Source organism: Temnothorax curvispinosus, unplaced genomic scaffold (assembly GCF_003070985.1).
Source record: "Temnothorax curvispinosus isolate PA1 unplaced genomic scaffold, ASM307098v1 QBEX01002049.1, whole genome shotgun sequence".
NCBI lineage: Eukaryota > Metazoa > Arthropoda > Insecta > Hymenoptera > Formicidae > Temnothorax > Temnothorax curvispinosus.
In genome coordinates, this window is record NW_020211829.1 from 1 (window position 1) to 25,743 (window position 25,743).

Consider the following 25,743-nt stretch of genomic DNA (forward strand, 5'->3'; position numbering starts at 1 on the left):
CAGAAGATAGACTACCCGATGTTTCTGTTCTGCGAGGGAAGCGGTAAGGATCTGCAGCAGGGAATCGAGGTCGTCGAAGGTCTTCTGCCGTCAGCAGGTCACTTCGTCGAGAGCGTGGAGGACGATCTGTACGAGTGCGAGGAGTTCGAGTTGCTGCAGTAAGATAGAAAAAAAAAGGAAAAAAGAAGGTGACAACACGGGAGTATGACACGCGCGATTCCGTGCTCATCTGAATTACTCTCGCGAGAACGTCTCTGCGTCTCTATCTGCTCGCCCAATATCTCGCGGCAGTATTTTTTTTTCATATAGCCGCTTCTCCAGAGCGCGCGTAGGAAAACATAGTAAACGCGAGCCGGATATGTCGTCCTGGAAAGAATGAGATGCTCAGTATCGAGGCGATGAGTAACGCATTCCCATCGATCTCAATGCGTGTATGAAAACAGAATTTGAGTGAACTCAATGACCAGTTACTGTTACTTATGAGATAGGAGATAAGGAAGCAAGATTATTCACGACGTTAGTACAACTTAATGAGCTGATTAATTCGTCTTTTCGATTGTTTATTATGTATATATATATGTATGCAATTATTATGAGAATGCACAATTTTCTTATCTGGTTATATATGATCTCGAAATTCGTTGATGGCTTTATATATTGATCATTAGTGATAACTAACTTAATAATAATTTAATATGACTTAATATTGATTCGTTATCGAAATTTCAGCAAATATTTATTTCGCGTGTTACAACGAGGCTTTGATTAGTCTTGAAACAATTTTATGACGCGCGTTAAATCTGTTGAGTTATCGAAATAAAATTATATTTTGCGAAATTCTCTATATATATACAACAAAATTCCACGCGAATAAAAGCGCGACGATTCTCAAGTCTGATTCGTTTAAAGGAAACTATAATAAGGCATTAATTTATTTATTTATTTGTAATCGAGTTATTCCTGAGTAACTCTTCTGCCTTTAAAGAGGAATTTGAGGAACGTGAACATGATATATACAGGATGAAGCATCTAATAGTGTACACCTAAATATTTATTTAGAAAAGATTTGTGATATCTGTACTTATTTATAGATATATAAATAAAAATAATATCTAAGAACTATAAAAGGAAAAAATTGCAATAAAATTTTCGAAATCTTGAAAACTATTTAAACGAGTCTTTTTCCCTGTTACATTCCTACAAGCTTTGTCTTCAACGATATTTTCAAGAGCGGCAGAAACATTTACGATAAAATAGAGTAGAATAGACAATAGACTGGAGTGAATCGTTCATTTCGCGCTGCAAAATTACTCGAGCGCTCCAAGAAGCGAGATAACATGATATGTATAACTTGCTTAATCGACGACAAATAAGCCTAGAGTATTCTCTAAAGCGTAATATAGATTTAAAAATAGAAAACACGAAGATTGTTAAAGAATTCATTTATATGTACACTTTTTTTAGATGCCTCAAACTGTATATGTATGTATGCATGTATATGTATATGCGTATATTGTACTTATACTGTTGAATATGTACACAATATTGAACGTTGTTATATATCTCTCTTACAGCTGTAACGCTATACGCTCGAAATAAATTGAGAAATATATGACGATTACGTCATCCTAGAATGTATCGCCGATTATTCGAACAATAATTCCTGCTTTGTACTATATACTTTGAACCTTCGGCCACAAGCAGCGGTTTGTCATGCAAGTGCTAGTTGCGAAACAAAAGATAACTCGCAACGATATCAATATCATTGAGTTACCGCGAAATCTCGTTGTATTACCTAGGCGTTCTTCATTCGGAAACATCTACAAGCCTATTATTGTCGGCACGACATCGCGTATTTACAATCTAATGCCAGTCACACTTGTGTGCGTTCGTGCGTGCATGAGAGAACGTCGCGCGGATATGCTATAGTACGCGTTCTGTCTGTCGTTGTTGCGAAGTAAAAAACACTTGTTGCCGGAGGAGAGCGTGATATTCCCATCTGTTACTCGAGATCGCGTGTGGGGAGCGCGAATTGCAAATCTCAAATAGATCTAAATAGATTGTCCGTTTTAATTATTTCATAAAAGAATATGAAAATTATTCTTAGGCGCGTGAGATTTTATCTAATCTAAGCTTCTCTAATCTAATTTAATTTTTAGGCAAATAGAATATAAGAATTAGGTCCAAAATATTCAAAAATCTGTTTCCTTTAGAGAGATCTAAGAAACGAAGAATTGGAGAAATCTAAACAGATCTAAATAGACCTATTTAAGGATCAGAATGGCCTGCGCGACCGTCCGACATATTTAAATAGAAAATTTATCTAAAAATTTAATCTCTAAAGCTCAGCAATATTGTGCTACGCAATTCCTGATCGCCGGCCACATTTCGTTAGTGGCGTTGCCGCGAAACTCCCTCAGTATGCCAATCTCACGATAAAACTGCACGACTGGCTCGGTCTTCGTCGCGTAGTCCTGCAGCCTCTTCTGTACAACTTCCGGCTTGTCATCCTCCCTCTGGCACAACGGCTCGCCCGTTACATCATCTTTGCCCTGCAAAACGCGACAAAATGCTCCGTAACTAACGCCAAAAGATCCGACTTTCAGTTTTATAATTAATAAAAATGCAGCGCTAGTATTTTATAATTATAATATATTAGAAGAAAATATTGTATAGTAGATTCTATCTTATTATAATGAATTGTAAAGAATGTAGTATTATAGGCTCTGGTATATCCTCAGTTAAACCTGCGCTTCTTTCTGCGCTCTTTTATTTTCAATGAAGATAGATATAGATATGCATTCGTTGCGTATGTGTATGTGTGCGCGCGCGCTGATTACCGGCACTCGTGGATCATTGAAGCCGATGTTGTAGACCCTACCGCTGGGCAGATGGACCCATCGGCTCTTGACGCGGTCCAGAATGACGGCGGTCGGCACCACGAGATTCAGCACGAGATTGATCGGGTGCAGCCTCTGCAATCGCTCCGCCTGCGTCAATGTCCGCGGGAATCCTGCCAAGATATTCGCTCGCGTTTAGAACACACACACACACACATCAGGCGGCAGGTGGGAAACTCGCGGCTTCGAGACGACGACCTTGGCCGCGACGCCGACGCCGACGCTAACGCGAGGCCAGAATCATTTCCTTCCACACTCACCGTCCAGCAGCCAATTCCGACCCGCCATCGACCTGATCTCGTCTCCGATAAGAGATATCATCGTGTCGTCCGGCACGAAGCTACCGCTGTCCATGTACCTCTTTACCTCCTTGCCCAGATCTGCAAACGAGATGTTTGTCTGAGAGCGCTTTGCCAACCGGCGTAGCCAATTCAACGGAACGGCTGCACGTGTCTTCTCGAGCTTTCATTGAATCATATTGTATAATCGCGCGAAATTTGTTGTATCGGAGGCATCGCGTGTTTCGAGGGTGTTTCTAAAATTAACAGACCGACAATCTTTCAAGCACGGGATGAAGGATAGAAACAAACGCGAAAATTTAATTTTATTAAAATTTGATGTGTGACACGTGTCATTGAAATTATAAGATTAAATATCTAATTAATATAATATATATATTATATCATTATATTTAATGTTATTTTATAATTATATGTATAATAAACTATAAATACTAAAAATATATAATGTATATATATAGTTTAATTATATATTATATAATAATATATTATATATATGATATAGTATGTAATATGTATGTGTTTTAATATGTTAATGTGTTTCATATATTATAATTTATTAATAATAATAACAGAGAGAAAACGTGATTAAGGACGAACAAAAATAATTTCATCAAAACTAATAATTTAAACGCGTTATCGCAAAATCCAAGTGCTCTCGATTACGATTACATAATGCGGTATATCGAAGATAAGATATTAAACGCGGAGAATTCATTTAATCGAAATGACAATAACACTTCCGACAGTTCCGACATGTTTTTCAAATTAACTGATTGATAATGGAATGAAATCTGATTACGTAACGGCGCGCGGCGTGAGTGTGAACATTTAAAAACAAACTTTCGTGTTAACGAAGTCGATTATCCGTGAATCTTGCTATCGAAATTATCGAGATATTGACCTCGAAGTACGAGGTTAACGATAAAATCCTAATTAGCAAAATAAAAAAAATTAAAATTTATATCCAATATAGTAATACGCATTTTCGAAATGTTTCAACAGAAAAAATTCAACATATTTACATGTATGTACCAATAATAAAATACTCAATAGTAAAACGACAGACGAGGAGGAGATTGACAGCGGGCGCTTTTAAATATTCAAAAGGGCATATTCAGGGGTAAAAGACCACCACCACCATCGCCGACGACGACGACGACGTACCAGTGCCGGCGGACACGTGGAAGCGCAGCCTGTCGCCGCTGGAGATGTGCGCAACGCCGAACTGCTGGACGATCCTGGAGGAGACGGTGCCCTTGCCGGACGCCGGCGCGCCCAGTATGACGGCCCTGAGGGCCGTCGCGGCGGCGGCGGCGCGACACGTGGTGATCGCAACCATGAGGGGAGCCGCGGTTTACGAGGCTGACGGCTTCCTGCGCTCGGCGGCGACGACGACGAGCGTCCGAGTGCCGCGATGAACTCGCATCGCCCCCGCCGGACTCTACCTACGATCCCTACTACTGACCGCCGCGCGGACTTCGATACTTCGGCGATAAGGCCGCGCGGCCGCCGTGACGCGCCGTGACGCGTCGTGACGCAACCGCGATGCGCCGTTTCGTAACGTTGCGTCGCGTCCCGACGCGCTGCCTCTCGCCGCCTCGCCTCCGCGCAGGCCCGAGGAATTGAATTGATCCGCGCGTTCCCTGGTTCGCGTACGTGAGCGACCGGACGGCGCGAGACCGTCATCGACGAGGCGTTGAACCTTTTGAACCTTGAACTTTGAACTAATGATTAGTAATAATGATCGATTGTGACGCAGATTTGCGACTCCTTCGCTCGCAGTCGGATTGAATTGTCATCTAGAAATAACCAGTTGCATCCTCATCGTACTGTGAATATTATAGTTTGAATATATCTCAGCGAAGTGTATAACATCTCGAAGTCGTGTGCACTGATTTAACACGATTTTAAATACAAGATATAGATTCTTTGTTCTTTTTCCATCAGTTCTTTTTCGAAGAACTTCCTGAACTGCGCATTAGTGCGCATTAGTGCAATAAATTAGAGTGAAATAAAATATACTTAATTGTCTCACTCTAACTTATTGCACTACGTGCACCAGTTCTTCGGAAAAAAAAATGATCCTATGCAAAATCTCTTGCCATTTGAAAAAATTTTCCGAATTGTGAGCGGATAAGAAGATTAATTATTTTCTAACAAATGTATAGATGACGATTAAAAGCCGCGCGGAGCTGCGGTCTCGACAAAAACGAACGATTTGATTTAATTTGAATTCTGTCAAGTTTTCAAACGTGACGAGACAACCGCCGCCGTGGCAGATCACGTGCCAGCGAGCTGAACGTGTCTGCGTTGGTGGCACTGTTGGCGGCAACGGCAAGTTCACTGCGATCCGCGAAACCCGCTCTAACTGTAGCCATTTCCTTCGGGCTCTCTACTTTCCTTCGTTACTGGCATTACGAGTGAGTTGCTGATTCCAATCAGGGTCCAATTAACTCGATCAGCCGTCATGTCGAAAAATTCGTTCGAGGAGACGATCCGCCAGACCAACGAGGCGCAGATGCAACTGAAAATCAGACTCGAACAGGTGTCGAGACTGCGGAGTGAGTATAAACTCTAAGATATTCTCGATCTTCGATTTATCTAATTTAATTCCGAAAAAATAAACAACCGTCGTACTTAATCGTCGCAGTTGATTGCGCGAAGCTGCAATTGGAATTGCTGAGACTCTACCGGCCGCAGTGTTTGGAGATCCTGGAAATGTTGCAGGACATTTCCGTGCCCGTGGACCCCTTCGGCCGCAATGGCAACATTGTCGAATCGCGCGACAACGTCCAGGTCGTCTAGGTAATATGTGTCGCAAAAATTATACAAGGTGCGTGCTGAGACGGGACGTTGAGCCGCGTTTATGTTGAAATATATTTATTATATTTCGAATATAGGACTGACACATCGACTAGACACCATCGACATGCGTATCCATATAACGCCGTGTAACGTAAACATTTGATATATATAATATAATAGACAGTAATAATAGATATAGATTTGCGAAGAGATAGACTCTTTAGAAGCTGCGTCAAGTATCCTTTCTCTTTCTTTCCTTTCTCTTTCTCTTTTTCTCTCTATCTTTATTTTTTTTTCTTGTTACGTTTTCTCCCGGCGAGAAACGCGTTAAACCGGCAATTCCGCGTGTAACTACCGCGTGCGAGAAATTATAATCGCGTCTAATGTAATCTTTTGATTGGCGCGAGCGCGAAGAATTAATGCGCTAAAGGGGAGACACATATGCGCTCGCGACAATAATTTTTTTTTCTCTTTTTAGGATACTTAACACAATAATTTACACATATATTTTTACGTCGTTGGATCTCCTCTCGACTTTCATTTGCGAGGCGTTCGTCCAAACTCTACATATTTGATGGAATTTTGCAGTATCCCTTTCGGGGATGGCAAACATTCGCAAAGTTCGTTTCCTCATTACGAGTCGTCGTGCAAATAAATCTGTCGGGGATATCATTTATTTATTGTCTCTGTAAACTCGTTAATCGTTGTTCAGTTCAATGTAGGAGGATCGAGGGAAAGGGAGGATGTTTCGTGAATCCGTCCAGACGAATATATAGCACACCTCGCAAATACAGATAGAACATCTTATTCTCTTAATTAGAGGTATTATCTACTCTCCTTTTAGATCCAGGGTTTACAAGCTTCTTTTAAACAGATAAAACGCAACATTTCGCTAATTAGACATTATCTTCCTTTTTTTTAATTTTTAAATTCAGGATTTTGAAATCTTGCGCTGACGAGGAATTCATATGCGTCGTGTGCGAAAAATGCTGTTTCACGTCGAGTACCACCGATATTTTTGAAACCTGTTCTCGAATCGAAAGGAAACGGAGACTCCACGTTTGCAAACTAATGTCCATTTCTACCAATGTAAATTAACTTTATAATCTCGGTTTAACTTACTTTTTTTCTTTTTCTAGTTCTAAGAATTAGATGTGTTTTCACATAAAGAATTTTTAATCTATCATATACGTACGGTCTTATTACACTTTTAAAAATTCTTTATTATGTGAAAACATATCTAATTCTTAAAACTAGAAAAAGATAAAAAGAAAGTTAAGCCGAGATTAAAGTTAATCTACGTTGGTAAATGGACTTTACTATTCTTCTTTTCTGCATACTACTACTGCTACTTTTTCCCGGTATTAAAAAAAAAAATTTATACGGTTTTTGATGACTATTCTAATCCATTTTATTTCGATTCGGGAATGACTTTTCGTGTGCCGCAGCTTCTCGTTAATCCTCAGCTGGTACCACACGCAGGGGTCTCTGTGACTAAAATAATCACATAGACAATCGACTTATAAATTTCTTTTTTAACTTTTTTCTGTATGAGATCCGAGAAGCTTAAGGAAACGTGTGGTACCCAGGGAGGACTAATCTTGATTCATGCTTTATTACGACGGAAGATTTTTTAATACAGTAAACCGCCGGTTATCCGGACGAGACTTTTAGTAAAAGAAAACGTAGGCCTAGGGGGTATTAAACAAAATAACAAATATAACTACAACAGCAAAACAGTTTCGGCGTAAATTAAAAATCCTCGTTCCGCGTTCAGTCGGATGTCGATCGTCAGGAGGAGGGGGGGGGGGGGGGAGCCCGTTCGGTACTCAGGCGATACCTGGACGTCCGGATAACTGGCGGTTCAACCGTATCGCGCGGCCGGACCGGAGCTTCCTCTCGCTCGCCTGATCCTTATCGTTCGGACATGGTTTGCTGCAGCGCGTCGAGGGCTCCTTCGTGATGGATGCGACGTCCGGAACTGCCCTCGTACGCCGGCGACGTGCGGAAGCGGTGCTCGTATCGCGCCTGATACAGCCGCAGACATGAGTTCCGCGCGCGGCACTGCGCGGTCGCCGCCCCGGGTGGCTGCAACTGCGACAGCAGCAACGCAGCGTTCGCGCAGGACTGCCTTTCGCCCTCGCGCACCGCAGCCGCCATCCGCGACTGCCCGTCCCTGGACTCCAACGCGTCGCACACCTTGCCGGCCACCAGGGCGTAGTTGGCGAGGCAGGGTAACAGCCCCTCCTCGTTCTGCGCCTGGTACAAAACGATTTGTTGTAGCTTTTCCGAAGAATGGGGGAAAAAATTCCCACGAAATGAGACTTAAGAATTCAAACTTAAAAAATAAGCCTGTAAATCCTGAGACTAATAGAGTGTTGGAGCGCGTTAGGTGTATTTATTAAGAATATATTTAATATTTTAATATTGATGCCTAAGTATTTTAATTTAGTAAGAGATATTGTTAGGATGGAATTTAATTTTTCATGAAATTGAGCTTTGAAAATTCTGACAATAAGAGGATTGATATTCCTATTGCATTGAATAATATTCCAAGATTTTTGGATTTAGAAATGTAGAGGACATTTTTATGTCTTCACGTGCGACATTAGATTGATTTATCCGTAATCTCCGAATTATCTAAAAATCTCTATAACATAAAGATAGGAATTTGTATGGACTTACGCAAGCTTTGCAGATTTGCAATTTCACACAGGGCACGTAGAGCATTTGAGCTGTGTCGCCGGCTACGTTATCCACAGTTCGGCATCGCCACTCGATGGCTTCTAATTCCGGACAGCTTCTAGGTTCCTCGATGGCTGTATAATACAAACAATTGTCTCATATAATTTGTATTAGCTATTATTTAACTCGAGATTCATTGGATTTGCACAGATTATTCCAGATTTATCGAGCCATCTCTTGCCTGCAGATTCTTTGGACTTAAAAATAAGAGATCAATAAATTCTGAATTGTGTATAATTAAAATTAAAAAGCTTCGAAAGCTAAATGAAAGTAAATTCTGAGAACAATGTTATTTTTTATTCAATTTTGATATGTTTATAAAATTATAAAACAAAACTCAACTATAGTTTCCAAATTATAGAAAAGCTAAAAATTTACATATTTACATAATTACATATTAGATAAAATTGTGCAATCAAATTAATTATAAAGATAAATATGAACTATAAAAATATTAAATTAAAAAAAATTTTTCTTCAGAAAAACTTAGAGTTAAAAAATTAATAACTAAGAAACGCGCAATACGCTTTTATTAAGAAAAATTTCAATAAATGCTGACTCAGTAATTGTGGGATATTCTGCATAGTTTGTATAATCTTTCCTACAATTTCTATAACTTCTTTTCGGATATAAAATACTCACATTCGCTTTCCTCTATATTGTTATTAATATCGTTCCGTTTCTCGTCAGCTTTACTGCCGGTAACACTATTAGTGTTCGGATTATTGTTTTCGCGAAAATTAGACGTAGAATTGTGCTGTGCCTCCTTTTGCGTTCTCTGTGTCTGCTTATGAGCCGCAACATTGTTTCGAAGATCGTTCAGCGCTTTTTGCATTTTCTGCAAGGTATATGCCGCTGCCATTCGCGACATTAACTTATCCTTCACCTGTTAAACATTTTTACACATTTTTTTTTTCAATAATTCTTATTATTATTATTATTATTATTATTATTATATAAAGAAAAAATTAGATATTTTGATAATTTGATTTATAGTATTATATAACAAATTTATTTATAATTAAATTTATTATATTTCATAATTCAAATAAAATTGATGTAATAATGTGTGAAAATGCAAGTAGAAAAATTTACCTTCTGCAGATCCACTTTATCCTCCGAAGCAGCGTACCTCATAGCTTCATCGATAATCAAGTCCTTAATATATTTCAATTTTGTATCCATCTGCTCGAGTTTATCCTTCCGCTCATTCTCGTCTTCCTTTGGCTTTAAATTTTCGGCCATATTCTGCCAACGAAGGACGAAGGTTCTTACTTGTTTATTTAGCGAATAAAATCAAGCTATTGGTTGAACTACCATTAACTATTACAAATATACATAATCTATAAACTATATTATAAATATAAAGATGTATAAATATTTTTTTCCACTTTTATTGCCATCATTGTGCGATGCATTCGACAAAAGAATTTTAATAATTATACGATATACCTCGTAGTAACGCTGCAGCATCCACTCGTCGTCCTGATTCTGCGTGCCCTGTCCGGCTGTGAGGGTCGTCTTCTTCTTCCTCCGATCAATGCCGAAATATTGCGACCAGTCGACGCTCTTCTTCCTCACCTGAAGGAATTTCGATTTGGCCGTCTTCGTAGAGTTTTCTTTTTGGCCCTTCGGGGACGGCGTCACTTTCGACGGCGTTTCCGTCTTGCCCTCATGATCGTGCTCGTGTTCGTGATCGTGATTCTGATTGGATTTGTGCTTGTGTTCGTGATTCTGATTGGATTTGTGCTTGTGTTCGTGATTTTGATCAGATTCTTGCTTACGTTCGTGATCGTGATCGTGATCGTGTTCGTGTTCATGATCAGATTTATGAGTGTGATTGTGTGAATTCGTGAATTGCGTGCCGAATAGGGCTCCTAGGTCTTGAGCAACCTTAAAATAGAGAGAGAGAGAGAGGAATATGTTTTACACAACGTTGCCACCATGTTCCACGTTGACGTTTGACTCCACAAACGTGTAATTTCACAACAAAATCAAAAACTGATTGATAGTAGACAGAGCAATTAGCTGCCAGCAGCAGCACGATCTTGCTTTGTTATTTGTCGCGTTACCTTAGGATCCGTAGTCTTTGATCTGGTTTGGGTCGGCCTGGGGCTTCTCTTAGCGACCGGATAGCGCTTAGTCAGCTTGCGATAGCTACCGAACTCGCGGCCGATAGGAAATCGGCCGTTTACATTCCTACGTTCCGCCGGCAAGTATAGGATGCCCTGATCCTGATCGCGATCCACGAACTCCTCATCATTGCCGTCCTTCATCTCGCTCCTCAATGAATCCTTGCTAAGTAGCTCGCCCCAAGACATTGGTCCTGCCGTTCTATCGAGCAAACATTACGTTGAACATTAAATCCCTTTTTCAAACCATTAATCGTTCTTGTACCTCATTTTCGGGACAAAAATTATGTTATATGAACAAACTGATGTTAGAATACGAATGAAGGGTATAGGGGAAAACCGATCAAAGTTCACTTTTTGTCGAAATTGATCTGATCATGCTATCTTATGGCATTTTCAAAGAACTTTAATTCTTATCTGTTTTGATCAAGAACAGTTACAATTCATTGGAAATTAAGGCTAAAAAATATACCGTGTCGAGGAAAAAACGATCATAACTCTCGCGCTTGTGGGAAAGAATCATCAGAGTCCAACATACAATGTAAACACTAAATAAATACTACTAATGCTGCGTTCCGATAATCATTAAATTATGTACTAATTTTTTCAATAGCTTCCTAAGATATCTAATATCTTGAAACTTATAAACTGATATAACAATTATAAGCTCGTTATAAATCGATATAACTATAAAAAGCTCGTTACATTATAGATGTGATCTTTAATGGGTCGAAGTCGAAGGGAATGACCATCGAACTTACTCGTATACTTTGTTCCCTCTACCAGCTCTGTAACTGTCGTAAATTGATTGTAAAGCAGTTAGATAGTCGTCGTCCACCTCCACGAGCGCACCGTACGGAAAACCGTTCTGCAGTTCCTCCATGAACAACCTCGTCAGATCTTCGTTGTCCAGGTTCAGTCGATCGCCGGCGCCACCCCGTTTGCGGCTACCACTTCGCTCGCGCTCGCGAAAGATCGAGGCCTGCACCGGTTCTTCCTGCAAGCAATTATCATCGTGATGCTCAACGTTATTGATCGAGGATCTCTATGGCACATCTAGCTTGACTGTTTAAAATGTCTCTGCTTTTGATTTTTATACAATTTTTTAATATGATTGGAAGGGACAAATATTACGATCAACAAAATGTTGAAACTCTCCCTCTTTTTTCGACGGAAAGTTTTTTGATCATTTTTACTTTCTTTTAAAATAATTAATTTTACTACAATTTGGATAAAAAACTATTATGTTATATATGTTACATATGTTATTTAATATAAATAGATATATAATTATATAATTATTATATAAATATTATTACATTAATTATATTAATTATATATATTTGAAAATTATAAACATTTAGATAAAGAAATTATTATGCGTGTTACTAATCTTTGTCTTTTCGAATTTTCCGTTTATGTGGTTTTCTGTGCTATCGAGAGCAACCGAAATGTTTTTGCTAGTCAAGTAAAATTGAGATTTAATTGGGATTTAATTTTAGGAATTAACCTTGATTAAAATGGAATGACTATCTATCTTGAGTGATAAATCGAAAGATTTATACCTGCTCGGGTAGAGTCTCCAAATAATCGAGTAGTGCTCTTTCGAGTAGCTTATTATTCAAGCCCTGGAGACCCTCCCCCACCGTTTCCAGCTGACCATTGTCTAAAACCGCGATAAAAGTAATTGACAATTAGTAAATACAAGGATCTAATACGATATACGATACAAAAGTCTAAAAAAATACAATACATAAAAATGTAATACGAAAAACATAAAACATATACCATAAAAGTTCATTCTTTTTCGCTCTTTTCTCGGAGTCTAAAAATAAACGTTCTCTCGAAAAAATCTTACCGCTAGGCAGGAACTCGATCTCCTCGTCGTCCTCGTCGAAGTCGCGATCGAACTTGCGGTCGGTGTCGCCGCCGTGATACTTGAACGAGTGCAGGTCGTTGTAATACTCAGGTGAATCCGCCATGTCCAGGGACCTCTGCTTCCGCATGTTTTTGGGGCTCCTGAGAAGCTCGTCATGGAAGTGTCGAGCCGCGGGAATCAGCGTGATTGCGCTCGTTCCCAAGATCAGCAGCGGCAGTATCCACCGTGGCGATGCCATTTGTGCTCAAACTAATCAGTAGAAATGTATAATTGCATGCAATATCGCGCAAAGAGACATTGAAAAAGTAACTGGAAACACTAATTATCTCCTTTTTTATTATCCATCCAATATATACAAATAGGAGGTATACACAGATTAATATAATGTTTAAATATAAATAAAAAGTAAAAATTACAATTCGATTGATTGTGTAAAGAATTACAGATAAAAAAAAATTGATTAAATCTGTTAACTGTGAAGAAATACTGTTGTAGAAGCAATAACAATTATACACAGATTAATTTAATATGATATTTAAATAAAACATATCGATTATGTATAAACAAATATGAATTTAATGTATATTATATATATATAGACATTAAAAAATTTAGAAAAATTGACAAGTTTATTTTCTCTGTACTATAACCGATACTTTTTTTTATGTAAATGTCATATTAATCTATGCATACTCATAATGAATAATGAGAACGAAAATACATTTCTAATTTTTTTCTTTAACGAAAATTGTTATAATAATTTTATATCATTTTTATGAACCATAATATCATATTATTGTAATTTTTATTTTTTTCAACAGTGATTTATTTTAAACCGATTTGGAAAAACAAGCTCCTCGATTCGGTTCTGCCGGTTCTGCGCTCGGTGCCTTAATCGTCAGACGTGCACTGTATTCTACATCGTAATAAATATATATAGATATATTGACCACGTCTATTTTGCATACTGCACTAAGCTAATATCGATTTTGTTAATAGGGTGACGAAGTCCTTCGCACGAATGAAGACGTATCGAGGAAATCTACGACGTAACATCAAGACAAGATGCCCAGATAGCCCTTCATATCAAATCCATTCCGATATTCATAGAAAAACTCATCGAACTTAATATTAAAATTCATTGAATTTAAAAGTAAAATAAAGAGGAAGGAAGAGGGAGGAATTTTAAACAGAAAGTAACAGATAAAGAAAAGTAAAGTGTAAAGGACAGAAATCGTAAAGTAGAAACAGGTTTTTCATCTTTTAATTAAAAGTCAGAGTAAAATTAAGCGAAATGAGCTAAATCAGGAAAATACTGTAAAATAAAGTGATAAAGAGGGCACATAAATACAAATTACATTGCGCAATTCTTTTTTCTCTTTAGGATCAATAAATGTAATATTTTCTAATGTAAAACTCGCAGATTACATGTGTAAATCGTAAAACACATGTAAGTTCCTCAAATTCGCGTAGAAACGATCTTCTCGAGTCAAATGTCGACGTTAACGAAACTAGTGTCGTGTTTAGACAAGCGAGAGGTCAGTTACTATTGTTACTAAGGGGGATCAAATTACCAGATGGTACCGTCGTCGAGCGCGAAATATCGCTAAATTTCGCGTGTTTATCGGAGCCGTGCATATTTGTCCACGTATATTTCGCAATCGACGAATAATAACCTGTCGCTTGTTGACGCGTTATGAGTGTTATGACAAATTTCGTAAATTTTCTGCGAATGAAACGCTCCGGGGTCAGCGAGGTCGGGAGATCGCGAGTCGTAGACTGTAGACCACGGTCGACGGGATCGATTCGCACGCGGCTACGTGTCGCAGGTGAAATTTATAATTAAAAAAAACTGAATAATTTAGATTATATAATTATAATTAAGATTATAGAATTAAATTAGAGACTCAACGGACTGTCATGAAATACGAAACGTACGTCGCAATCAGGAAACGCAACGGAACGAACTGCGAATCGACGCAGACCGAATTGCGAAAACGTGGAAACACAGTTGGAACGTAATCAACGACGAAACTTACTTGACGGAATTCAAACGGATTAATACGACGCGACGGGATGCCTTTTGTGTGCGGGGTGCGCGGTATACGGGACGTACCTGATTAATTTAATCTCTCATCCGCGTGACCACCCCCTCAGGATAAACGGGTTAGCGACCAGCGTTCCCTTTTTCTCTTTTTATTTCTTTTTTATCTCAGTACGCCGTAACGTTTGTCGACGACGGTGTTCCCCGGATGTGCATGGAATCCCGACCTGCTCTTCTCTCACAATCAGGAGGACCACCAATGGCGGCGGCTTTTATATAGGCCGACGAAGGGTGGATGGGTGGATCGATAGAAACGCGCATGGAATTTATCGCTGCCGGCAACGGCGGCGACGGCGACGGCAGCAACAGCATCGTCAGCGGTAGCAACAAGTAAAGGGGCGCGCAGGCGGAACGCAAGGGGTAAGAGAAAACACACCGACCGGAAAATTCTACAATCCCTTCTCGCGAGTTTTCCCGAACTACGATGACCCGAGGAACGTTTGCCGACCCTTCGGGGCGCGAACAGAGAGATCAGGCGTATTCGATTGATTTTTGTGAGACTCGCGAAGTTTCTTCCGCTGCAGGAAAAATTGCAAAGAGCATGCAGAATGCTAATTGGACGTTGCGTTGCCTTTGGTATTTAAAGGATTATTTTAGCGGATCGCTATTTTCTTTTTGAGGTCCTCGATGCTTTAAGGACTGCGCGAAAAATCGAAATCGCAATTAGAGGTAAAGGAGATTGATCGACGCACGATCGCAATTGTGGATGAAATAAATACCGAGGGGATTACTAGGGATCCCCCGAGCGTTTCGAGTCCTCGAGATCCCCTAAACTCTAAACGAAAAACTACGAAGAAAAATTGTAGCGCGATGTTGTTTTGATCCTTGAATGTTCGCAGTTAGGAGTCGCACTAACGCGAAACCATTCGTCTTGCGAGTTAATGAAAGTTGAAACTCTATATCTTTTGCTTTTGTCGTGTCGTGTTTTTTTCCACGTGCTTTGATGTCCGTACATTTTTTACATTTTTAACCCAGATAGCACTAAACATTTCTATGAACGTTCTATGAAAAATCTTCAAGAATATTTCGAATATTCTATAAGTCAATCTTATATATTTACAGTATCTTTATAATATATTTGAATGGCACTACTTCAAATGTCTTTTTAATATAAGTAGAATACTCTATCGAATATTTTATATAATATTGTATGCATAATTATAGAATATTCTATAAGCATTTTAATAAAATGTTTTATAAATGTGCATAGCGTATTTTACAGAATGTTTTATATAGATTATTCTATATATTTACATAGCACATAAAATATATAGGGGTAAACAGTACAGTTGTTGGCCACTTTGCAATGATTGGCCACATCTTAAAAAATTAAGGATTATGAAAGAAATACTATTAAACTGTTTTTTATTATAAATACAAAATATTTAATACACTTTTAAGAGAAACACTTTTAAACATTTTAATAGTATTTCTTTATAATCTTTAATTTTTTAAGATATGGCCAATCATTGTAGAGTGGCCAACAACTGTATTATTTACCCCTATTTTATGAGCATATAAGTTTTTATTTTCCGAAACAGCTAAATTAATTTCACCTTTTTTACAAGAGAAACAAAAAATTAGTTAGAAAATAATACAACATGAGAATGTTAGTGTTAATATCATCTATCACTTAACTAATATTATCGGTTTCTTAATTTTAACACTTATACATTATCAATTTCTAATTGTATTTTATCTAATTTTCGTCTTTCTCATAAAAAAGATGAACTTAACTGCTTTTAAAAATGGACAATTCCATGTTTTTTAGAACAACTGTAATTATTGGAATATGTAGATATATTAAAGAACTGGTTTATATGTAATTAATAAATACACAAATTTAATTAATTTAGAGTTTATTTTTTTTATTTCAATTTTTTTGCATTTACGCATTCTTATTTACAATACTATTTACAATTTATATACAAAATACTATTATAATGCAATATAAGGCTAGTACCATATAATTTGAAATCGAAAAAAGAAATTCAAGTAAGTTAAATTTAAAGTAAAACAGAAAGATTTTTTTAAACTGCAGAAGAATAATTATAGGATTTTCCCTGGCAATTACATGTGTACATAACAATGAAAGAATAAGAAATAAAACTAGTAAGACAGTTTTTTATTTGTACTTGCGCTATATAATATATATGCTTCGTATCTCAATCTCCGTGTACTCTGTGCGCAGGAAATATCACAAAATATAATTATTTGCAGATACAGATATTAATAATAAGGCTTCCTTATTTAACGCTACAATATAAAGACTTTCGACAAAAAGAATTTAGCACAAGAATAAGAATAACAATAAGAAAAGAAATATAAGCTGTTTATAAGATGTTGGTTTAAAGCGGAGAGATTATCTGGTATAACACCATCAGAAACCTCGGCGACGTCAGGAATATTAAGGAAGAGCGGACAAACGGAATTTGCATTTGGTGGTGACAATAACTTATTTTGGACGAACACGTGTGTTCGAGATAAGCGATATGTATTTCGACGACACTTTTTTAAAAACTGACTACTCGACTATATACGCGAGAAAGTAACCCAAAAAAGTCCAGTAATACACTAAAAATGCCCGACGTAATAGGTCGCCGCTTTAAATGGAACGCGATACGAACATGTGCATGACGCCCTTGAGGCATAGACATCGACTCTTTCTTCAAGCATAACCTTAAATTTTTTAAAGAGTTTTATCCTAACAAACTGTTAAGGATGTGAAAAATATTACCAAAAATATATAAAAAAATATTTTTTAAATATATTTTTGTAAACGTATTTTTGCGGAACTAATATGCCTTGCATTGCGTGAAATCTGGGATTAAAAACGCAACACAAATGGAACTGTGACTCGTTTTATAAAATTATCATAGAGAGAGAGAGAGAGAGAGAGAGAGAGAGAGAGAGAGAGAGAGAGGGTGCGTACTCGTTAATTAATTTACCATCTGCGAAAGGTCAAGTGAGCGAAGAAAGGCGTTTTCGGAATTTCATTCAGGAAGTATTGATCATCGTCGTGGAATTGCCCGATCATCGGAATGCGGTGTCTGCCAGTGCATAATTCTTCGACAGCTCGTGAGAACTTTTTATTCGCAAGAATAATACGAAAATCACCCGCATTTGCAATTGCAATACAGTTATAATATATCGTTAAATTTGAAAAATATAATGTGTTTACACTCGTCCCTCGATTTACGCGGAATATTCGCGTAGTTTGTTTTACGCGATTGAGAATCTGCCAGTACAAAAAAAATACGTAAAAGAAAAACCCGTGTATGTTATAAAAACATTTATTCCACATATTTGCACAAAAACAGTAATAATAAAAGTTCAGCAAAACAAATTTAAATTTTATTCGTTGTTATCAATACTCTGTACTTCAAAGCAGTCAACTTTTTTAATTCGAAATTACTATTTTCATCACTAGAAATATTTGACATTTCTATTTCAGAAAGAAATATACCATAGAAAAATGTTTTTTCTGACCACGTAAAATGAGATCGCGTAAAACTAAGACCATGTATAAAAAGCATTACGTAAATCGAAGATATTCCTAATAGTGAGTCAAATTGTTTGCTGAGAAAACTCTATTTTCTCTGTTATCTCTTTTCCGTTGCCAAAATATCTTGGCGAAAACGCTCAACATGCTCATCACTTACATCTTATTTAGTTGGAGATATAAGACTCTGTGGGATGTCCGCACGTGGAAGGAACCGGGCTAATTAAGAGCCGATTGCTGTTGTGACTGTGCGAAAATTATATTTATTCTTCTTTGGAATTAAACGTACGTTTTGGTCCCTATTCGGACCATCTTCAGCAACTAAACAAAGTATTTTATAGTTTGAGTAATAGAACATAAAAATCGCAAGGTTTTATACACATAAATTATAATATATACTGTGCGGTGTGAGATATAGATTGTAACAATTTAATTTAACATGACGGTGATCACTCACGGATGACAAGGTATTCAAATGTCGTTTTAACAGATGTCATAGGTTATTTTGATAAAATGTAATATTAAGTATGAAAAAAGTTAGAGAACGTAAAAGAAAACGAAAAAATGACTGTTTTCACTCAAAAATTGATAACTCTTCCATTTTTTAGTACCATTTTCGTACTATAGGAGGTCATTAGAGCTGAACTAGGCTGGGGCGTTTACCCCACAGTGCCAGTTAAGGGCTAATTGCATAATTGATAAGTTGCGAAATAAGATATTACGTGTGATTGACATTACATGAATCGAAAGACAGAGAGTGGCAGGCCGAGAATAAAGGAAAAATCGATTTCTACATTTTTCGCGTATTTGTCATCTTCACGTTTAGGTCAGCGCTTTTGTTACAAACGTTTGTTATCGATAACTGCGCTAAAGATACCGCTTATCCGGACCGATAGATAAATGATAAATTCATCGGGCGATAACGAGGCGGATAGAAATTCAAGTACAAATGATCGAACAGTCTTCCACCGGTGGTTAGCGCGGGTTCGCCAACCGTCCCTCGAAACGGATCGCTTTATTTTACCGGGCAAGTTTCGGAAATAGAAGTCTCAGGTGGAGATATCGATCGATCACTTTCTCTCTATCTCTATCTCTCTCCGCGTTTTGATCGTTCCTTATCTCCCGCTCGTCGCCGGAGACGGGAACGAGATCTTCACTTCGCGATTATGATGCGGTACACGGAAGCGGACCCGATGGCAGAGCGAAGTTACGCGCAGCAGCTCAACATGTCGACGAACAATGGCGAGCAGCAATCATCACAACCGATCGGTATCAGGCAAAGATATCGCGTTTTACATTTTTTTTATTTTTTTTATTTATCGCGAAAAACGTTTCTTTTTTGCGCGTGACTCTTTCTCAGAAGCAGTCATAAAGCGTAATTTTTTTCTTTTTTTTTTAGGTCCGCCAGCGACGGCGACGTCAAGCGCGGCGACGCAGACGATGGAGCTGCAGGAGAACGCGCCGATCATTTACGCGAACAGCACCGTCATCACGATGCAACCGGAAGGTGAATAGATAATTTTTTTAGCGAATAAAACGCCGACTGGCCATTAACGTCCACAATGTGTGTGTGTGATTTCAATAAAATATACAATTATCCCTTTTTTTCTTTTCGCGTCGCATACAGGTAAACAGACATTTAAAAATGGGAAATTAAGTTACGAGAATTACGATAGTTTGGAAAGCAAAATGAGTCGCAATGTGTTATATAAATATTTTATTTTTCTTTTATGTAATACGATTGCAGTGTCAAAGCAAAAACAGTTTTACTATTAACTTTCGTGGATTTAATTTTTGGGGAAAGAATTTAGTTTGTTATTAAAATAGTTTTTTAATACGCAAAACATATTTATTCCGATTATATGTATCTGCGTAATTTTCTTTTATTTTCACGTAAAATTTATCAAATATCTTATTCGAAAATCGCGACGGTTAAAAAACAAATAACAACTATTCTCGTCTAATCATATATAGGTACATATAATCAAGTATATATGTATAGTTATTAAATTGATATATAATATATATAATTAAATTTAATGTATAAAATATTCAACATATTAAATTAATTTATACACATTGAATATTAAAAAATATACATTAAATTTATATACATATATGTATATTTATTATAGTTATTATTTTAAGTAATTATATGCATAATAGAAATAATTATTCAGGCTTTAACTGATTGCGTAACGCAATGAAATCGATAACGAGTGCTCGCGCACTCACGAAGATTTGCAGTAGCTTTTGATTGTCCACGCAAATTATCGCATGCATTTGCAGAAGGCGAAAGTCGATTCCCTCGTAGGCCAATTCCCATCAGCACCCTTGACTGGATCTCGACACCCAGGGCGCAGTTGAACTCGATCTCTGGCACGCAGTTCCTGGACGGCGTCGAGCAATTGGAAATTCAGCAGGTTATTGATTTGAGTACTCGTACGTATTTAGCGCACCATGCGCCAACTTTTCGCTCTAAAAAAATAGAAAGAAGGAAGCTATAGATTATTTAAATATTTAATATATTTTAATATACATAATAACTTATATTATAACTTAATAACTTAATAACTTATTTAAATATTTAATATATTTTAACAGATAAATATATAATTAAGTAAAATAAATAATATTAAATATATATGTATATTTCTTATTATTGAGATAAATATATATTTACATATTTACTGTTATTTATTATTCAAATATTTATGTATATGTAATATTTATATATATGTAATATTATCTAATAAATAATTATTAATAGTTATATGAATAATTAATGCTTATTAGTATTAATTTCGTTTATTACAAGATTGAAGATTAAAATATAAATTACAAAAATTCTATTTTAGATTTTATCAATATTAAATGACGTAATGTAGTAGACAAGATAATTACGTTATGTATAGAAGAATAAAAAAAAAATATATATATATATATACTTATGTACACGACTTTTACGTGAAATACTCGGCAGTACTCGGGAGAATGGATAGGAGCACTCAGTACAGGGTGAAAGTGCCGCGCGCGGAAACGCTATTTCTCGCCATAGAATCCAAGTCGGAAACGCAATCGCGATGTTATGGCTGGTACAAAGGATTCGTGTTGAACGTACTGGATCAATGTGGCGAGACCGCTTTCATCATCCGGAAGGATCCTAGCTGGATGCACGTGCCGTGCTCTCGACAGGCAAGTCGACGCCAACGCAACGAACTGCACTAAAATAGATATTACACATTCCTCTGTAATTATATATGCCGGATTTAGCATGATTCAGGACGTATGTGGGCATCTTAATTGTCGACGTATCGCAAATGAATCTTCTTTCTTACACGGAGGATATTTCACATGATTTAAACGTGCGGGCCTAGCTTAAAAATTATTTCAAAGCTTTTAAAATTTTATTTCCTTTTGACCGCGCCTTAAAAAGGATAAAAAAATGCAATTGTCGATAGTTCCTTGATGACCCGGCAGTTGATGTTTCACAAAGAATATTGTCGCGATAAATTGAACGCAAACCGCGCACAATGTGTTCAATTAAATTATTAACCCTTGCTGTTCCGTCCGAGTCAATATGACCCATTTTTCTTATTAAACGGAGTAATTTTCTCTAGTCATAATTCCTATAATTTACTAACTAATGTTTGACGATCTTATTATACATCTATTTATACAATAAAAATAAAGGATTTTTGATAGCGAAAAAAAACCAATTATATTGTAATTAAATAATAATGTTTAAATTCACCGCGAGAAACATAAGGCGGTTCAATTATTTTTGAAGCCTCCTCGATGATTCGAAACTTCTGTAAAAAAGAAATATATGCATATATATATAAATAAAGCCGTATTAAAACATGAAAGTACATTTAAACTGGAACTTGCACGAAAGAGAGCGGAACAGCAGGATTAACCTTCGATTATCGACATGCCAGATCTTTATTGGCTCAAAATAAAACGTGACGGACGTTTTCATCTCCCTGCTTGATCCTTTCATTTCTCATGTTTCCGCAGAGAATCACAGTGGAAAGCGCGAATCTCATCGGCAGCGTGGAGGAGAACTTTAGCATGGTGGGGCCGAGCTTCACAGTATATAACACGATGAACGAGCCGCTTTGCAACATATATGGACCTAACATTTGCGGCTGTTGCATGTACAAGGAAGCGCAGTTTCAGGTGAATAGAATCACCCGCGTGGATGAAAAAAATAAATCGAATAATCGGTTAGGCTTATCGCGAATGGCATAAAACACGACGGGACTGAAGGGAATGAAAGTGCAACTTGAGTTAAGGGGTCATGCCTAGTTGGAAGTGCATGATTTTCGGGGATTTTTATAAAAAAGTCAATTTATTTTTTCTTACAACAAAAAGTTGACATCAAAAGTACATACATTAAACAACATTCAAAATTTTTTTCGTTGAAAAATATTGCAAATTAAGGAAGTTACAGCCACTTTTGATTTTTCAGAGGTGTCGTGCGGTGACCACGATAACTCCAAGCCAAATCATCTGAAATCAAAAAACCAAAAAAATTCTGTTAGTATATGAATATATCTTGTTCGTGAATGAAGGGGGTTTTTTTTAATGAAAACTTTTTTTTTATTGAAGAAAAACGAAAAATTAAGAGCCCGAATAATTGCGTTTTTCCTTAAAACGGCCGCCCCATTTTGTCAAAAATTATTTTTTCAAAAAATCCTTCGTTCACGAACAAGATATATTCATATACTAACAGAATCTTATTGGTTTTTTTATTTCAGATAATTTGGCTTGGAGTTATCGTGGTCACCGCACGATACCTCTGAAAAATCAAGAGTGGCCGTAACTTCCTTAATTTGCAATATTTTTTAACGAAAAAAATTCTGAATGTTGTTCAATATACTTTTAATGTCAAATTTTTGTTGTAAAAAAAAATAAATTGACTTTCTTATAAAAATCCCCGAAAATCATGCACTTCTAACTAGGCATGACCCCTTAAATCATAACTGTGCTCGTATTTTTTAGTTTTATCAATTTTACACGTATTGTTAATAGTTTATTTAATAAAAACGCTAGTATTTATATACATATAATAAATAATTTTATTATACAGGGTGCATTTTAAATAATACAATACATTTTAATATCTCTTCTGTAACTCGAATCGTCATAGACAAAAATGTTTCAGACAAAAGTTGCATGATTTGAAAGGAGCCACATGATAATCTTATTAGATTTTGGGTCCTGTGTTGGGCCCAGTAGAGCCTAAGTTAAATTTTTCAAATGAAAACTTTATTTTTTATTGTATCATTATTTTCTACTAATTAATTTTAACAACTTTTGTCTGAAACATTTTTGTCCATAACGAGTTACAGAAGAGATATTAAAATGCATTATTTAAAATAGGACACTCTGCGTATAAAACAATTAAAATTTAATACTTTTATATTTATTTTACTTATCGACATTTTATTTATATAGTTTTATTATATGAATATTTTACTTGTTTACTTATACTGCTCAATTTTATCTTCTTCCTTTTCAGGTCACATCGATGGACGGATCGCGTCAAATCGCATCACTGATGCATCAGTGGGATCACTTGGCAGTCGATTACATCCTGTTGCTCACATTCCCGATAAACACAGACGTGAGATTGAAAAGCCTGCTCCTCGGCGCATCGTTTTTGATAGTGAGTGATCAATTTTTAACTTTACCCCCGACAATCAATCTCTGATTTCTCTAATAAAAAGCGGTTCAAAAACCGAAAATTGCATACATATAATATATAAATTTACAAATAAATAAATTTATTTACAATTATATTTCTGTGTTCCAGGAATACTTGTATTTTCAACGAATAAGAAGAGCGTCCAGGAGGTAGACGTTAATTATAAATAATTTACGACTTCTAAAATTATTGCCTATTCCGATATGCTCTATCTGTAACGTGGACCGAGTGCAAAAATTATAAATTTTATAAAACTTTTTAAGAAATGTCATATAACTGTAACCTTGCATAAGTTGACATAAATTTACATAAACTTTATGTGAGTGATAGACAATAATTGGATCGAATAGTTATTAAATATAACCATAAATTTTAATATTGCATAATGCGATAAATACTCGCTGCAAGTGCCTGCAAGTACCTGCAAAGTGCAACGTATAAATGTGCAGGTTTCTAAAATTTCTACGAAATGCGCAAAATGTAAAATTTTTCGAGTTTTAAAGCGAGACATCGAAGACAATATTCAGCCTTTCAACGCAAGCGGAATTGTCATGTAATTTATATAAAAATCTTCTTTATAAAGATGTTTGTATTATATTCTACTCTTGGGTGAGTTGTTATTAAGTTCGTGTCTTTTGTGTAGACACGTGTATGATAAAATTTATACGATAAAAATTATATATTGTTAAAAAATTATGAAATATCACTGAAATAATAAATTAGGATTTTCAAAGAGAAATTACTCGCTCTTTTCCCGCTCAATACGAATATCCAGGTAAACATTATCATCTTTTGGACATATTAGACTAGAGAGCCAGCGACAAAAAACATGTGTGATCGGCATCACGACGAAACTTTTTGGGACGATAGCCGGTGTCATGTGGAACACGAAAACGCAAATATGGCGGCCTGGAAGTGTCGCCTATTTGCGCAGCGTAAATTTTTGTTTGTGTAAAAAAAACTGTGCTTTTGGGGAATGGGCACCAATCTGATTCTTGTTTTATATTGTTTATTTGTGAGCAAAAGTACGCGGACCGTATGTGTCATTTATCAATGAAAGTTCGTTTCATTTAATCCCGCGAGCATGGATATGTATATGAGATCGTCGTCGCCAGGATCTGAAAACAACCGAAAAACACGGATTAGTATCCGGGTGATTTGAAGAATTCATTCGGAAGATGTCACGAAATGACGAGAACTTACCGTAGTGTAGAAAGGAAAAGACAAGGTAAAGAACCTTCCTGCGGTAAGTTTACAAGGTATCCTTGCGCGTGCTACTATAATAGGCAGATTAGAATCCCGTGGGAAACGTTGCCACTTTAGATTATGCGCTATTGTTCCAATGTTTTCGCTCTTTGTCAGCCGCCGCATAAAATCATGTTTTATTATTAAATAAAAAAATATAGTATTCTCTCTCTCTTATTTGTGAGTTACCTTTTCGATAATGCACTTGCTAACATAGCAATTAATATATGTAGTACACATGGTCGACCTGTAATAGGCCGACCTGATTGGCCGGTCGAAGCCGGCGATCGAAATCGCGGCGAGTTCCGCGAGCTTCGTACGTGTGCGTCGTGTGTGTCTTGATAGACGGAGAGCTGGCTATACAGAGAAAGCAACATGCCTCGGTCCACAAAATATCTTACCTGGAAAAGGTTCGA

At 36.8% G+C, this 25,743-nt stretch overlaps 3 protein-coding genes across 3 annotated transcripts; 1 reads left to right on the forward strand and 2 right to left on the reverse strand.

Annotated features, from left to right (window-relative positions):
- Positions 1–710: 710 nt before the first annotated feature.
- On the reverse strand, positions 711–4,541 carry LOC112468801 (GTP:AMP phosphotransferase AK3, mitochondrial-like). The gene is made up of 4 exons (XM_025038150.1): positions 4,367–4,541; positions 3,161–3,280; positions 2,841–3,013; positions 711–2,552 (listed from the first exon to the last, which is right to left on the reverse strand). Exons 1-4 carry the CDS (start codon positions 4,539–4,541, stop codon positions 2,346–2,348), a joined length of 675 nt encoding a protein of 224 aa, XP_024893918.1. The 3' UTR covers positions 711–2,345.
- A 1,524-nt stretch (positions 4,542–6,065) lies between these two features.
- On the reverse strand, positions 6,066–15,000 carry LOC112468798. The gene is made up of 10 exons (XM_025038148.1): positions 14,880–15,000; positions 12,743–13,012; positions 12,450–12,550; positions 11,646–11,881; positions 10,825–11,086; positions 10,205–10,645; positions 9,848–10,000; positions 9,395–9,638; positions 8,693–8,826; positions 6,066–8,266 (listed from the first exon to the last, which is right to left on the reverse strand). Exons 2-10 carry the CDS (start codon positions 12,999–13,001, stop codon positions 7,922–7,924), a joined length of 2,175 nt encoding a protein of 724 aa, XP_024893916.1. The 5' UTR covers positions 13,002–13,012; positions 14,880–15,000; the 3' UTR covers positions 6,066–7,921.
- Positions 15,001–18,915: 3,915 nt separating this feature from the next.
- LOC112468799 (phospholipid scramblase 1-like) lies at positions 18,916–24,783 on the forward strand. Its single transcript, XM_025038149.1, has 7 exons — positions 18,916–19,638; positions 19,769–19,876; positions 20,659–20,811; positions 21,353–21,564; positions 22,390–22,551; positions 23,897–24,043; positions 24,191–24,783. The coding sequence occupies exons 1-7, from the start codon at positions 19,536–19,538 to the stop codon at positions 24,233–24,235; spliced, it is 930 nt and encodes a 309-aa protein (XP_024893917.1). The 5' UTR covers positions 18,916–19,535; the 3' UTR covers positions 24,236–24,783.
- The last annotated feature ends 960 nt before the right edge of the window (positions 24,784–25,743 follow it).